The 16,977-nt window shown below is 44.9% G+C and overlaps 1 protein-coding gene across 1 annotated transcript in view; it reads left to right on the top strand.

Moving 5' to 3' along the window:
* The first annotated feature begins 5,750 nt into the window (after positions 1–5,750).
* The window catches only part of LOC115389852 (multidrug resistance-associated protein 9-like), a 28,094-nt gene continuing 16,867 nt past the window's right edge, over positions 5,751–16,977 (top strand). Inside the window, exons 1-12 of the mRNA XM_030093423.1 lie at positions 5,751–5,798; positions 5,927–6,060; positions 6,148–6,294; positions 6,364–6,511; positions 7,098–7,334; positions 7,416–7,589; positions 11,725–11,872; positions 12,340–12,488; positions 12,608–12,715; positions 15,221–15,436; positions 15,510–15,581; positions 15,664–15,788. Coding sequence (XP_029949283.1) covers positions 5,751–5,798; positions 5,927–6,060; positions 6,148–6,294; positions 6,364–6,511; positions 7,098–7,334; positions 7,416–7,589; positions 11,725–11,872; positions 12,340–12,488; positions 12,608–12,715; positions 15,221–15,436; positions 15,510–15,581; positions 15,664–15,788 — 1,706 coding nt within the window. The remainder of the gene's footprint in view (positions 5,799–5,926; positions 6,061–6,147; positions 6,295–6,363; positions 6,512–7,097; positions 7,335–7,415; positions 7,590–11,724; positions 11,873–12,339; positions 12,489–12,607; positions 12,716–15,220; positions 15,437–15,509; positions 15,582–15,663; positions 15,789–16,977) is intronic.

Here is a 16,977-nt window from a genome sequence, read left to right as displayed (position 1 = left end):
CAGACAGAGAATGTGTGTTCCCTGTGTGAGCGCTATGCGGCTTCTTAATGGTTAACACCCCCCCCAGCAATCACACAGGAACATTCTCAAGACATGACCTCCACACTCCTGAAATAACACTATGAGCTCAGCACTAAAGTCATGTGACTGGAGTCTCACAGCGTCAGTTACGTCTTCCTGTCCTCAGATAAAACATGAGGTGAAGCGTGGGTCTCATCTTTCTCCAGAGGTAAAGAGGTCTATTTATCCTGAACCCAGACTAGGTGAACGGGCTACAGCCTTCTGTCTAAGACAGGCAGAAGACTGTAGCCCGTATTACACTGGATGTGGAACGAATCTGGCAAGGATCCAGATCTGGAGTGGATCCCGATCTGGAGCTCTGCAGTGGAAGTTTGCCATCCCCACCAGATGCACAGGTGTTGTGGAGTTTAAGGGGGAATTTTTATACTAGAGGACCGGCATCCAGTCGTCCATGGCATCCAATCGTATCCATCTGCGAAGGAGTATTACCACACACTACTAGAAAACAATAGAAACAATGTACAAGGCATGTGGCGTGTTCTAAACTCCATTATAAAAAATGAAAACTCTATAAAACGTACTTATCCCTCTTATTTTACTGATAATAACAAAACACTTGATGATATGAATGAAATTGCTAACAAGTTTAACGAATACTTTGCTGGCATTGGACAAAAATTAGCAGGTGAAATCTCTAGTTCCGCGAGTCCAGATTACTCTTTAATTGAAAGGAAGAGCAACTCTATGTTTCTTGCAGATGTAGATGAGAGGGAAGTAATCAATATTGTTTCAAAGTGTAAGTCAAAAGTGTCGACCGATTGTGATGAAATTGATATGAAAACTGTGAAATGGGTTATTGAGGGGATTGCAAAGCCTTTGGTTGGCGATTTGAATGAGATACATTTTTTTTAAATACTGGTTAAAATGATCTTTATGACCCGATGGGGAGCAATTCATGGCGTGTTCTTAAAGTAGTTTGGAAAATATCCGCTATCTACAGCAGGAGTAAAACGGGAAAAACAGCAACCGATCGTCTTGACGGGACACCTTTTTTTAAACCAATCAAATCCCTTCGCCGTTCGACCCGCCCCCTGCGCGTACATGTCAATGGCGTGCACTGACCCTGGTTCAGTGTGCGCGTAGAAGGACGGAGTGTCGTTGCAGGATGACGGAGAAGAATGTTTGGGGGTTTACTCACCGGCGAGTGCGCCATACTTGGCGTTGTGCAAATAAAGAAAAATGAAGAAACGAAGCGCTGAGGACAGGCTACGCCAGGAACGCACTGGATGCGGAAGCGCCGCGCGCACCGCGTGCACCGCGGTACCGCGTGCACCGCGCGCACCGCGAACGTCTCCGCGTCTCCGCTCCTCCAATGGGGTGGGAGCTGGGCGGAGCCTTGGGGAGATGCTACATTTGTGCTACATGCTAATTTTCCAAGATCGCCAACCCTAGCTTTAACATATATATTCAATTTGTCATTTTCATCTGGTAAATTTCCTCTTGAAATGAAAATAGCAAAGGTCACTCCCCTTTATAAAAACTCAGATACGCACCTCTTCACAAACTATCGTCCTACAGCTCTTTTATCACAATTTTCAAAAATATTAGAAAAGCTATTTGATGCCAGACTTGAGTCCTTTATTCAAAAATATAATATATTAACCGACGGCCAATACGGTTTTAGGAAAAATCGGTCAACATTCATGGCAATAATTGATACAACTGAAGAAATAACAAACGCTATTGACAATAAAAAATACACGGCTGGAATATTCATTGATTTAAAAAAAGCTTTTGATACCATTCACCACAATATTTTAACAATCAAACTGGAAAGATGTGGTATTAGAGGAGTTACTTTGAATTGGGTCAAAAGTTACCTCAGCAACAGACAGCAGTTTGTGAAGATGGGCAACTTCAAATCTTCATGCTTGAACATTTCACACGGAGTCCCCCAGGGGTCAGTATTGGGCCCGAAATTGTTTAACCTTTATATTAATGATCTGTGCAAAGCTTCAAGGCTTTTAAAAATTGTATTTTTCGCTGACGACACAAATATGTTTTGCTCAGGGGAAAACCTGGAGGACTTGTTACATTTAATGAATATGGAAATGAAAAAAATTAAATTCTGGTTTGACTCTAATAAATTGACACTTAATCTGAGTAAAACCAAACTTATGATTTTTGGTAAGCGTAACAAACAAACTAATGTCCAAGTACAAATAGATGGAATTTTAATTGAAAGAATACACAAAACAAAATTTCTGGGTGTAATTATTGATCAGCAGATAAGTTGGAAAGAGCATATTAAATATATTGAAAATAAACTTGCAAAAAATATCTCAATTATGTATAAGGTAAAGTATCTTCTCGACCACAAATCGTTACATATATTGTATTGTTCCTTGGTGTTACCATATCTGAGCTATTGTGCTGAGATATGGGGAAGCAACTATAAAAGCTCAACATTGAAAATCTCGCTTTTGCAAAAGAAGGCCATAAGAATAATTCATAAAGCTGGTTATTTTGACCATACAAATATATTGTTTTTTAAATCCAAAACTCTAAAGTTCAAGGACATTGTAGAATATCAAATAGCTCAAATCATGTGTAGAGCACAGCAAAACTCCTTGCCAGTAAACATTCAAAAGCACTTTCATCATCCATATAATGTTTATCATCTCAGAGACATTGGTTGCAAATTTCTTATTCCCAAACACAGATCAACAATGAAAAGCTTTTGTCTCCGTTTCAGGTGTAAAACTTTGGAACAACTTAAGTCCAGATCTGAAAAAATGTTCAAGCATGAGGATATTTAAGAAAAAAATAAAAGAATCGATACTGAAGAATTACGATCTTAATGAAATCAACTAATTTGAAGATGTTTTCTTTGTCTTTTGAATTTATGATATGTTACTGATCTGACACAGGAAACTGATAATGATAAGTTTCAATTGGGAGAGGGGGTGGGATTAAATAAGCTCTGCTTCTTCCCACTCCTTTTCAGACATGTAGGATGGCATCTATGTTCTCTATGTTTGGTATATTTTGTTTGGATTGATGTCTGTTTTGATTGATGTCTGCTTTACAAAGTCGCTATTTAGATGACTTTTCAATTTTGAATTATGGTTTGCATGTTTGAAACAAATAAATTCTTTCATTCATTCATTCATCCAATCATATCGTCCGACTGGTCGTCCGTCTGTGGCTTGACCAGTCAGTCTTTTGTTCAATCCCTGCTGTTATGGCAGCTGCATGCAGAGGAAATAGACTCGCTGTGGGATAAATTGCGGTTGCAGAATATCCAGCCACAAGTATCCAGCACCCAGTGGAAATACAGCCGTTTATTACTATGGGGGGTAATTCCTGCAACTACTTGTGTGACGCTCTGGTTCTGGATCTGGATCTGGATCTGGACCTGTTCCACATCCGGAGTAACATGGGCTGAAACCACACCACCTCACCATTCATTTGACCAACCGCGCTGGAAGGTCTTGATTTTTGTCACCTACAAAGCTGCTTAAAAACATCAACTCATCTTCCATGAGTTGGGAGGTTGCTGGTCCAGACAGAAGTGGTCCTTGAACAAGGTGTGGTAAAATTCCAGCAGGCAGTCAGATGTGGTAAATGTTCCTTGTTCTACACTTATATAGCGCTTTTTACACGGCTACAGCACTATCACATTCACCCATTCACACACCCAGTGGAGGTGGCTGCCATGCAGGATGCTCAATACATCCACAAAATCCTGATGGTTCTCACTCTGCTGCTCCAAATGTCTCTGCTGGTTAAGGTTCTGCTGTTGAACCAACTCTCGTTCTCCTCCTCTTCATATTTCATCAGAACATCATTTACAGTCCGTCTGGTTTTGTCATTCTACTGATATTAAAGGAGTCATATTATGCTATTTTTCAGTCACGTCATATAGGTCACGGACGCCCAAAAACATAGTATATAAGTTTGTTTGCCCCAAATTCATCCTATGTTTGGAGTTTGAGCGTTCTAAAAAGTGGCTCTGAGGAGCCTTCTTCAGAACAGCCTGTTTTTGACAGCCTATTTTCCGTAATGAACTTGAACGCATCTGGCCACGCCCACCTCGTAAATTCACTGTCGTTAAGAAAGCACCTTACAGGAAGTTACACTGGAAGTTTCAAAATAAAACACAATGCACGACCTCACGGACATAAAGTTTTTCCTATATGTTGTTATTCCGCCGCCTCGGGAGGAGAGAATCAGCTGAACAGGGTCCAGACAGCAGCAAACGCGGAAATTACCGTTTTTATATAGAATAAACCAAACAAAAGGAACTACTGGATAAAGAAAAGCTCTCATTTGAGATCAAAACATGAACCATGTTCTCATCCTTGCTGGAAGTCTATAAATCACAGATCAATGTGGCTGGACGAGCAGAGCGACCTTGAAGAAGCGAAATGAGGTGTTTTTTTATTTATTTTCTGTTTATATCATGTGTTGTTGGTGTGATATCGAGAGCAGAGAGCCTCTCAGAGGAGCAGCCCTCTTCATCCGGACGGCGCTGCCGGTGTGTGTTGACTTTGCGCCCCGGGCGCAGTGCGCCTCCGCTGGGCTCCGGAGCTTCGCAGCGTCCCGGCGAGGAGAGGAGCGGCCCAGCGGCCGGGCGAGCCGTGCGTCTCCGCCGCTTCGGGACCAGCTTCCGTGGAGCAGCTCCGGGCCGTTTACCCAATCGGCCCCAACTCGGCCCTGGAAGTCAGACGCCCGGGCGCCGTCACAGCCGCGGCCGACTCAAAGAGCCTCTCTGCTGGGGAGAGGAGCTCCGCTACGATCCCATCCCAGCTAACTGTGGCTAAGTTAGCAAAAACTGTCAGCTCGTCAGCTGACCCACCTGAAGACGGAGGAGGAGCTGACTTTATGAAAACACTGGCAATGGATGAAAAAATACAGCCAAAATGAGCGACCTGTACGGGGGCGGCCAAAGGCTGGATTCTCTTCCGGGGGGGGAGTGGTCTTCCTCTTCCTGACGTCAGAAAGAGGGAGATTTCAGAACCACGTGTTTGAGTGTATATTTTCTTAAAAGTGGAGCCACAATTGAGGGAGGTGACTGAATTTTTCACTTCTGGGGGGTCATACAGAGGCTCTGGGAGCCAACATGACTGTAAAGACACATTTTAAAAGTGAATTTTGCATAATATGACTCCTTTAAAGAATCTCCAGTGGACGTCACTCATCCTCCTTTCAACCGGCTGCTGACGGAGGACGTCAGGTAAAGATCAGCAGGTTATAGTGACCCAGTTGTGGTGCTCCGTGTAGCATCAAAGTTGATACCTGATACTGGTGTGGGCAGTGGTGGGGTTTGGGTCCTTGGGGGCTCCAAGCAAGAAATTCATCGGGCCCCCACCCCATTCGTGCACACCGAAAAAAATAGCTTTTTTGCACACAATTTGCACCTAGGGGGAGCCCCTAAAAGCTGGGGCCCCAGGCAAATGCCTGGTTTACCTGTTGGCATGCCCTGCCTCTGGGCGTGGATGTCAGCTAATCCCTAACATGGACAAATAATCCCTGTGGCTTCAGTTTATTCATAGAAAAATTATCAAAACATCAGAGTGATCGTTTGAAAATGTCTAGAACTCATGACTGTCATGTGACTGTTTGATTCGTCAGTGAGGTGCAGCAGCTAAATACAGAGTGAATCAGTCACACTCTCCTGTTGTGTGGAGTCCTGAGGAGTCTGCTCTCACTTCGCACAGGACAAGATGAAGAAGGAGAAATATGTGGAGAGCGGCACCAATGGAGTCTATCATGTGAGTCCAGAGCAAACGGCGGCTTCCTGCAGCCTTTGATGCCTCAGATGTTTGTGTTTGTTTGACCTGCATCCGGCTCCTGTTTGGTCCAGTGAAGGTCTTTCTCCTGGGGTTTCTGGGCTCTTTAGATTAAAGATGAAAGCTGGCAGGGGAAGAGTGAAGCAGGCCGGCCCGAGGCCGACAGCAGTGGAAAACCTTCTGGAGGCAGGAAGTACCAGCAGAGCCTGCAGCTGTTCAAACCGTTCCGCTGCTCGTCCTCTCAGTCAGTGTCCTTCACATCTCCAGTCGCCTCAGAGCCACTTCCTCCCGTCTGGGAGATGAGTTCATGTTCTAACTCTTTGATTTGAAGGTCTCACCCTCTGGACAGAGCGGGATTTCTGTCCTTCATGACCTTCGCATGGATGACTCCCATGATGTGGGCCATATTCAGGAACAGGCTGGACCTGTCCTCTCTCAGTCTGTCTCCTCTGGACACCTCAGACACCAGCGGAGAAAGGTCTGGACGCCTCCTGTCCCTCACGTTTGTTCCTCTGGATTGACAGACTGATAAGTGTGTGTGGTTCAGGCTCCAGAGGCTGTGGGAAGAGGAGGTGTCGAAGAAGGGTCTGGAGAAGGCTTCTCTGAAGCGGGTCATCATCCGCTTCCAAAGAACCAGGCTCATGGTGGCCATCCTGGCCGGTCTCCTGGCCATGGCGACCATGTTCCTGGGCCCGGTGAGTCTTCTCTAGAAGCCTTGTTGTCCAGGCTCTTGCAATCAATCTCCCACATACAGTACACAGTAACTTATGATTCATGGTAATTGTCACAAAAACATTAGCCATAGTTTCCATCAGAACATCCGTCCAGAGTCCGCTGTTGTACTGACAGCATGACCGAGCCGTCTGACCATCTAATCCAGACACGACACAGGACGCCTGGCAGTGCCGGCATGTCCCACCACAGATATTTACTTTTGAGAGATGAACTGAGGGTTTGAGCAGGTAATCCATTCTGTTTGATATGTGTATGAATGGTTCTGAGAAATTATTTTATTTATTTAACCTTTTTTTTTAACCAGGAAGGTCCCATTGAGATTAAGAACCTCTTTTTCAAGGGAGCCTTGGGGCTTACAAAGTTACATTTTCAATAAATTACATTTACTATCTTGCAAATGTTGAAGGTGATTGGAGAAAAGTACCAAAGTGACAAAGGCTTTTCAGATATGCTGAACTGAAAGTTCTTTTCATCGTCTCAAATGAATAACATTTGACAAGAGGTTGAAACTCATGTGGTCCGGTTTGTCTCTCTGCCCCCCTCCAGTCAGTTTTGGTCAATGAGCTCCTGCAGTACATCGAGCTCCCGGAGCCGTCCTCGCTGTCTCTGGGTCTGGGCTTGGCTCTGGGTCTGTACGCCTCAGAGATCTCTAAAGCCTCCATGATCTCCCTGATGTGGGCGTTGAACCTGCGCACAGCGGTCCGATTGAAGGGGGCTTTCTGTGCCATGGGCTACCAGAAGGTCATCTCCCTGCGAGGCCACGGCAGCATCTCAGTGGGAGAGGTGGAGGCGGATTCAGTGTCTACATCTGTTCCATCTGCTCCGCCTGCTGCTCCACTCACCCCCCTGTCCTCCTCCACTCAGATGATCAACGTTCTGACCAACGACGGCCACAAGATATTCGAGGCAGTGCTGTTTGGCAGCTTCATAGTCGCCACCCCGGCTCTCTTTGTGGCCTGTGTCTTTTACTCCTGCTACGTCCTGGGCTTCACCGCACTGATGGGAGTCGGCGTCTACATCCTGTTTCTGCCCACTCAGGTGCTCATCCGCCCCTCGACACACACTTTTTACCATCAGTCTCTACACACATATAACGTGAATCAAGTAAAAATTCAATGGAAATAAATGATGGAGTTCAAAATACAATCCCAATTCTACAGTTTAATTCTGAAGAATAGAGAGAATAATGCCATCACGTCGAACATGAGGACAGAGAAATGTAGAGGATCTTTAAAGGAATACTCCGAAGATTTTTGACCCACACCCTATCCCTATCATTGACAAAGTTAGACAAGCTCATAAATACCTTTTTTGTGTATCTGTGTCCAGTGGCTGGTTCCCAGCTGTTAGCATCGTAGTTAGCTTAGCTCAATTGCTGGAAGTCAATTGGAAACAGAGCTGGACTGACGAAAGTGGACAAAGTACTCCTTCCAGTGGTCCAGGGGACGGCGTATTAGCACGTGAAGTAAATCCGAATGGTTATAAACATTTTAAAAGACGTGTTTTCTTTTCAATCCGTTAAAATAACATTTTGATACACACATATCTGCACAAGCATAGTGCTCCGCGGAAGGATATACCGGAGCACAGCGGCTTAAGTCTATGGTTTCTACTGCTGTGCTCCGGTATATCCTTCCGCGGAGCACTATGCTTGTGCAGATCTGTGTGTATCAAAACGTTATTTTTTTTTTTTTACTTTTTCTTATAGTTTTTTTTCCATTTTAATAAACACACACAAACATGAACAGAAAACAAAAAATGGGTACTGTTTCACATTATAAAAAAGAGGAAAAATAATGGAATTTAAACAAATAAAACAAAACTACATTTGGACCATGGGGTCAAGTCCGATTCAGTCCTCTCCTGATCCTTTTTTTGTAAGCATGCCATTTAGACCAACGTTTTTCAAAGATATGGCCACGAAGTTGCAGATAAAAAGTCAGCCTCTCCATTAAGTAAATGTCTTCTATGATTTCCAGCTTTGTTCTGCTTCTGGGGGATCCCTTTTAAGCCAGTTCCTTGTTATCGCTTTCTTGGAGGCAATTATAGGAATTTTCAAAATATATTTATCTTCTTTTCTAATCTCTGGGGGAAGCAAACCAAGTACAAAAATCCTAACATCCTCTGGAACATTATAATCAAAATGTCATGAACTGTTGAAAACACATTTACCCAAAATGGATTTAAGTGAGTACAAGACCAAAAAATATGAGAGTGATTGGCACCAATGACCCCACACAGTCTCCAACATTGTTGATTGAGCCCCTTAAATTTGTTAGTGATGTGAGGAGTAATAAAGAACCGTATTAAACTTTTCCACCCAAATTCCCTCCACCTTTTTGAACTTGTAGATGTATATTGTCTGCAAGCCAATCGCCCTCTGACAATGTGATGTTTAGTTCCTTTTCCCATTTTGATTTTACATAAAATGTATCATTACCATTTTGTTCTTGCAACCCTCGATAAAGTTTTGAGATTGTTTTGGTGGGAAGACATTTAAAAGCATCAGTAAAAACTTGGATTAATGCGCATTGAGGTCTGACAGTCCCTCTGACTTCTGTATCATAGAAATGACGCACTTGTAAGTATCTAAATAAATCTGCATTCTCCAATTTGAATTCAACTTTTAATTTATCAAATGACTTAAAAGTGCGTCCTTCAGTGAATAAACACAGTGCGGTTAGCCCTTTTCCAGCTCAACTAAAAAATTTGGAATCAGACCGACCTGGTAGAAATTTTTGTGAAAAAGAGGGCCATATCAGAGTTTTTACCTCATTTGCCAGATTATATTTTTTAACTACTTCTTGCCAGATTAAGAGAGTGTTTCTGACGACACAGTTTTTGATACTATTGACCTTTACAGTTTTTCCTAATTGTGTTTGTGGCGGCGTCTCACCCAACCTCATCTCCATCTGTTTCCACTGGGCTTCAACCTCAGATGAGCACCAACATGCCACATGCCTCAAATTGGCAGTAAAGTAGTATTCCTTTAGATTGGGTATAGCGAGACCGCCTTTTTCTTTATTGATTTGTAGGGTTTTGAATTTGATCCTTGGCTTGGCCCCTGCCCATATAAAACGTGAAATTAATTTATCCCAAACATTAAACTGTGAATCTGAGATACTAATAGGCAGTGACATGAAAAGGTATAAGAATTTGGGCAACAGATTCATCTTAACTATCTCAATTCTGGAACCAAAATCCAGAGTTAGAGCAGTCCAGCAAGCTAAGTCTTGTTGTACTGAGTGTAAAAGGGGATCAAAATTCAAAGAAAATAAACTGCTAAGATCTTGTGAAATATAAACTCCCAAATATTTTATTTTATTTGCCTCCCATTTCAATTTAAATTTTTGCCTTAATGTTTTATTTGGAGAGAAGTTGATTGTTAGGATTTGTGTTTTTGTAATGTTTAATTGATAACCAGACAGTAGCCCAAATTCCTCTAGAACTGACATGAGTTTTGGGAGAGTCACCTCAGGATTTTGAGGCAGGCAATAATATCATCTGCAAAGAGAGCAATAACATGTTCCATGTTTGATATGGTAATTCCCTTTAATTCAACATTTTGCCTAATTGCTTGAGCCAAAGGCTCTATGAACAAGGCAAAAAATGAGGGACTGAGTCTGCAGCCTTGCCGGGTGCCTCTAAATAATCGAAAACTAGTAGTTAGATGGCCGTTAATCTTTATCCTGGCCTTTGGGGCGCTGTATAAGGACTGAATACAACTAATAAATTTATTACTGAAACCTAGACGTTTTAATACTTTGAAGAAAAGGCCCAACTAACCCGGTCTAAGGCTTTTCGGCATCGAGGCTTACTAGAGCCATGCCTAGTTTCTGGTTATTAGCCTCCTCTATAAAATGGAGAGTACGCCTAATGCTATCATGCGTTTGCCGACCTTTTAGAAATCCCGTCTGATCTTCGTGAATTAGTTCTAGTAAATAATCTTCTAATCTTTTGGACATGATTGATGTGAATATTTGCAATCTACGTTTAAAATTGATACTGGGCGATAAGATTCACAGAATTCTTTATTTTTACCCTCTTTAGGTAGAATGGATATAACTGCCTCTTGCCAAGACGGTAGGATTTCAGCCTTGTCAAGAGTCCAATTGAAAGATTCGAGCAAGAGAGGAGCGAGTTCCTCTTTGAAAATCTTGTACCATTTGCTTGTAAATCCGTCACTACCTGGGCATTTATTTGTTTTTAAGTCCTTAATAGTGTTATCCAATTCTTTTCTTGTAATATGAGCAGTTAAGTTATTATTCTGTGTTAACCAAAGAGATGGTAGGTCTAACAAGGACAAATATTGATCAATGTCAGTATAAGATGTTTGTGACGAATCAGAGTACAAAGTTTCATAATAATTTTTGAATATTTTGTGAATTTGCTCAGTTTCATAAGTCAGGTTTCCAGAACAGCGGTCTCTAATCCCGAGGACGGCATGCTTTAGCTCATGGTTTCGAAGACATCTTGCCAGAATCTTTGTTGATTTAGGACCTGATTCATAGAAAGTTTGTTTACAAAATCTTAGCTTCTTTTCCAAATCCTCTTGCACTAGAGCATTAATTTTACATTAAAACATTATTTTAACGGATTGAAAAGAAAACATCTTTTAAAATGTGTTATAATCATTGGGATTTACTTCACGTGCTAATACGCCGTCCCCTGGACCACTGTAAGGACTATTTTGTCCACTGTCGTCAGTCCGGCTCTGTTTCCAATTGACTTCCAGCAATTGAGCTAAGCTAACTACGATGCTAACAGCAGGGAAACAGCCACTGGACATAGAGACACAAAAAAGGTATTTATGAGCTTGTCTAACTTTGTCGATGATAGGGATAGGGCGTGGATCAAAAATCTTCGGAGTATTCCTTTAAGAAATGCTGGTTCATGACTTGATTTCCTGTCAGTGGGTAGACTTTTGGACTTGTACCTTCCACTGGCCTGCTGGTGATGTTAAATTTCAGGAAGATGAAACTGGACAACATCATTTCTGTTTGATGCTCAGCTGGCTTTGACCAAACAGAGTGACTGTATTCAAACATATTGATGTGTTGGAAAATTACTTCTTTCAATGACTTTCTTTCAATGTTTTCACCTGGACCAGATTGGCTTGGTATGTTTGAAATCTGGTTTCACCAATAACAAGGCCTCTCTTTTTCTTCTTCAGGGCCTCTTGGCCAAACTCATCAACAAATTCAGGGGAAAAGTCATGGTGCAGACCGACTCCCGAGTTCGGACCATGAACGAGATTCTAAACAGCATCAAGCTGATCAAGATGTACGCCTGGGAAGATTCTTTTGAGACCAAGGTCGCAGGTAATCCATGCAGCAGGCTGATTTTGGATCCAGGTTCTGCAGGTCCAGAGTAACTTCAAGACTAACAAACGCAGTGAAATCCACACGCCACCCCTGCAGTGTTTCACACTGGAATGCACTGTTGGGTCTTATATCTTAAACCTTAAAGTCTGTGGTTGGCTGGAAGAGCAGCTTGTTTCTCAGTCGGAAAGTTTCAGGTTCAATTGCCAACCTGCCCACAGGGCAAGACTTGCAAGTTTCTTATTAATTAGGTAACAGTGTGTTTGGGTTTATGCAACGTTACAATATTTTATCTACTCATAAGCTTCAGAATATTCTGTGTGAGGAAGTTACAGTGACGTGAAAAACCTCTGCACACTGAAACCGTCAGTCAAAGAACTTAAATGCTGTTGTTTTAAATGTTGGAGTTCTGAGCCTCCACAGTGTAATGGGCTGATAATGGAAACTGGAAGCTTCTTCTTTTACAGGCTTAAGAAAAATAGAGAAGAAGCTGCTGATGAATGCGGGCTATGTCCAGAACATGAACACGAGTTTTACCGGCATCATTCCCACTGTGGCCACCGTGGTCACCTTCCTGCTCCACACTCTGCTGGGTCTGGATCTGAAAGTGTCCGATGTGAGTACCTCCACCTTGTCCACTTGGAACATGCCAGGTGTGACCAGCAGGTGCATAAACCATCAGATGTCCTCTGACTGTGGCGTCCAGGATCTGACCTGTGTGCTGCTTTCTGGCAGGCTTTCACCACCATTTCCATCTTCAGCTCCATGAGGTTCTGCCTGGGTATGCTGCCGATGGCTGTCAAGGCCATGGCCGATGCCTCTGTGTCTGTCATGCGACTGAAGGTAAAAACTTTTCTGCAGGAATTCAGGCAAGCTGCCATCATTTTCTGGATCAGCGCAGCCATAATGTGACTTAGTGTGATTAATCTGGAAAAAAAAAGTATATGATGTTGAATTGTTGGCAGTTTGGGATTTGTGTAATAACAGTGCCTTTTCTCTTCTTGGATCCAGTTCTAATCAGACAGTTTTGTTCGGTCCCTGTCACGGTGCGGGATGGAAGGACCCACGCACAGGCAGCCAGGCAGAGTTCAAAAGGTCTTTTATTCTCAGGAATGGGAACGCAAGGATACGGAAACGCAGGATTGAAAAACGCAGGATTAGGACGGCTGAGCTGAGTCGACATGCAGGCAGGGACACAAAGCACGCAGACAGACCCACAAGGAACCAACAAGACACACCAGGAGAGCAGGGCTTATAAAGAGGGCAAGACAGGTGCAACCCATTAGGGCAGTAACGAGGGAGGCAGGAGAACATGAGGGCAGACAAACACAAAACAGGGCCCGAGCGCCCCCACATGGCCGCAGGGGCACAGGGAGTGACAGTGCCCCCCTCCCAACGTGTGCCTCCTGGTGCACAATGAGGTCACCATCCCAGGCAGAGGAGGGGGGCAGACAGGAGGGGGGCAGACAGGACGGGACGGAAACCAGACAGACTCGGACTCAGACAGGGAACCGGACAGGGACAGGGGTGGGAATCGGACACGAACGGGAATCGGACAGGGACGGGAATCGGACAGGGACCGAGGACGGGAATCATACTCAGACGGGGACGGGAATCAGACTCAGACGGGAATCAGACTCAGACGGGGACGGGAATCAGACTCAGACGGGGACAGGACTGGGTCGGAATTCCACACTAACAGGAACTGGGACGGGACTCCTCCTACCCCAAAGGCCATCCAGGAGTGGCGAAAAGGGGGAATGGCGAGCTTTGCAGGCGGGGACCGAGCAGCTTCGCCGGCACACAATCTGGGGGTGTGCTTCTTTGCCGGCACACGATTCGGGGGAGAGCTTCTTTTTGCCGGCGGGGGGCCATACGCACACGGTCCAGGGGCGAGCAGCTTCGCCAGCAAACGAGCCGAGGGCGAGCTTCTTTGCCGGCACACGATCCGGGGGCGAGTTTCTTTCGCCGGCGGGGGGCCATAGGCCAAACGGTCCGGGAGCGAGAGCTGTGCCAGCAGCGGCCAGAGGCAGACAATCCGGGGTGGGTGGAGCACCGCCACTGATGGGCTGAAGGCTTGCACGGGAGACATGCAGCTTCAGACTCACTGCCCGCTGGGTCCAGTGTTGGTTGGTTCCTTCTGTCATGGTGCGAGCTGGAAAGACCCACGCGCAGGCAGCCAGGCGGAGTTCAAAAGGTCTTTATTCTCAGGAACGGGAACGCAGGATTAGGACGGCTGAACTGAGTCGACATGCAGGCAGGGACACAAAGAATGCAGACGGACCCACAGGGAACCCAACAAGACACACCAGGAGAGCAGGACTTATAAAGAGGCAGGACAGGTGCAACCCATTTAGGGCAGTAATGAGGGAGGCAGGAGAACATGAGGGCAGACAACACAAAACAGGGCCCGAGCGCCCCCACAATTCCGCAGGGGCACAGGACGTGACAGTCCCATTGCCAACAGGACTGATGGAATGCTTAAATACAGTAATTGTCACGCCCTGTGCCCCTGCATCCTCGTGGAGGCGCTGGGGTCCTGTTCCATTTGTCTGCCCTCATGTTCTACCGCCTCGTTATCTCCCTAATGTGCCTCACCTGCCCTGCCATGTATTTAAGTCCCGTGCTCCAGGTGTGTCTTGTCGGCTCCTTGTGGGTCTGTCTGTGTGCCTCCATGTCCCTGCCTGCACCTCCGCTCCGTTTGCCTTTTTGTTCCTGTGTCCCTGAGTTCCCGATTTGCCTTGAGTTCTGGATTCCCTTGTTTGGAAAATCAAGACTTTTTTACCCCGCCTGGCTGCCTGCGCCTGGGTCCTTCCCCCCGCACCCCGTGACAGTAATATAGTAATCAATGTGGTAAGACCTTCTGATTGTGAAATAAATGAATAATTCATCACAGTTCAGTCAATAATGATGGTACAGTAGATAATGAGTCAGTCAAAACTGAAACACAGTGGAACAGTGCTAAAATCTCTCATCTCAGTGAGAAGCTCATGGGTTCAAATACCTCCAAAGCTTTTCTGTGTGCAGTTTGCATGTTCTACCCATGTGTGCATGGTTTTTCTCTGGGTACCACAGCTTCCTCCCACTGTCCAAGAACAATAGTGTGGACCCCCACCATTCTTCCCCCGAGCCCCACACCAAATGGAGGTGGAGAACCAGGCTCTGAGGAGGGGACTTTCTGTAGAACCAAACTCAGAGGAATAGGTTTTCTTTAGAACCAGACTCAGAGGAGGGTTTCTGAGAACCAGACTCTGAGGAGGACTGGAGTTCTGGTTTGGGTTTCGGGACAGAAGAAGACAAAAAAGACAGAAGGGATTCAAACTGCTTCACCTCTGTGCCCTCTTTCAGAAAGTAATGCTGATGCAAAATCCAGAGCCCTACCTGATTCAAAGGAGAGACAGCAGTGTGGCTTTGGCGATGGACAACGCCACACTTTCCTGGAGAAGAAATGACCAGAAACTCTCAACCAGCAAAGAGGAAGACCTCCAAACAAAGACATCGAAGAACGTGTCAGAGGGAAATTCATCCACCTTGAGGAACATCTCCTTCACTCTTCCAAGGTGTGTGTTCTTCCATTCAGGTCCACTGAGCTGCAGTGTTTCCTCTGAAGTTGGACTAACATGCTTGTTTCCTGCAGGGCAACCTGCTGGGCGTGTGTGGGAACGTGGGCAGTGGTAAAACCTCACTGATCTCCAGCATCCTAGAGCAGGTCGGTCCTCTTCTCTAGTATCTACGTCCTCTGCAGGCCCACAACTTCAGCTTTCTGCTGTCTGTTCATTTCTCCGTTGCAGCTGCACCTCATTGGGGGCTCCATCACTGCTGACGGGACGTTTGCCTACGTTTCTCAACAAGCCTGGATTTTCCATGGAACGTTCGAGGAAAATATCCTGATGGGCCAGGAGTTCGACCAGAGAAGGTAATTCATCAGAGAACCCTCTCCAGTCTGGGTTTCCACTGGTCCAGAGAAGTCTTCCTGTGTATTCATGTTGTTGAATAATATAGTGAGCAGAGGTTAGTAAAGCAGACTTGGGATCTGATGTTTGCTGGTTCGATTCCCACATCCAATGGGTCCCTGAGCACCGCCCCTTGTGTCACCAGCTCCCTGGGCACTGTCCTGACAGTCCATCGCTCCGCCTCTAGGTCGGGTCAAATACAGAGAATTGGGGCTTAGTTGGTAGAGTGGTCATCTTTCAGTTTGATGGTTGTGGGTTCCATTCCCCATCCCCCACTGTAGACATGTGAAAGTGCCATTGAGCGACCCTGAACCTCGCACTGCTGCCTACGTCTTTAATGTGTCAGGTTCCACTGGTTAGATGGAGTGCTGGCCTTCAGGTTTCAGAAGCAGACTTGTGATTTGGAGTTTGTTGGTTTGGGTTTCACATTTCTGTCCTCGCCACTCTTTGAATGTTTTAACACATTAAAATCATGTAATCCAAGGTTTGGATTATTATTATTAGGTAAGACTTTTTTCCTGCCATTGTGTGAAAGCTGTGGTAGAACCTGTGACCCGTACTGTTGCATAGAATGGATTAGCAATTTCTTTTTTCTGTTTGGGCTGATTGGGCCCTTGTGAGTGTGAAAATGAAAAAGAATGATCTTGTGACATGATTTACTCTCTGAGAAAATAATGTCCATATATGAGGACATTTGTTTTAACTTTACATAGAAGACAACAAAGTCACTACTGAGTAATGATGTACAAAACTCTATTTGGGTATGAACACAGCAGCCATTTTCCTGAGTCCAAAAACAAAATCAGAAACATCAGTTATGACCCTTTAAGATCAGTAGTTACTTAGCTGAGCATGAATCAGCCATGAAACCTGACTGAATTTTTCACCTGGTTTAAAGTTTGGAATGGGAATTGCCATCTGAGCATCTCGGCGTGTTATCGGCCATCTTGAATCTGACTTGTTATGTGGAATGTTCCTCTGTCCTTGAAGTAGTCTTAGTGGTGGTCTAATGTCCTCATAGTGGACACTGGGCCCTTGAAGAGCAACATTTAGTCATGTGGTCTACAACCTAAAATGCGATGTCACAGCAATGGCCGCGCCGCTGCTCCACAACTTCGCCCCTACCGCCCAACTGCTAATAGAATAGAATAC

Source organism: Salarias fasciatus, chromosome 1, assembly GCF_902148845.1.
Source record: "Salarias fasciatus chromosome 1, fSalaFa1.1, whole genome shotgun sequence".
In the NCBI taxonomy this organism is placed as follows: Eukaryota; Metazoa; Chordata; class Actinopteri; order Blenniiformes; family Blenniidae; genus Salarias; species Salarias fasciatus.
This window is presented reverse-complemented; position numbering and strand designations above follow the sequence as displayed.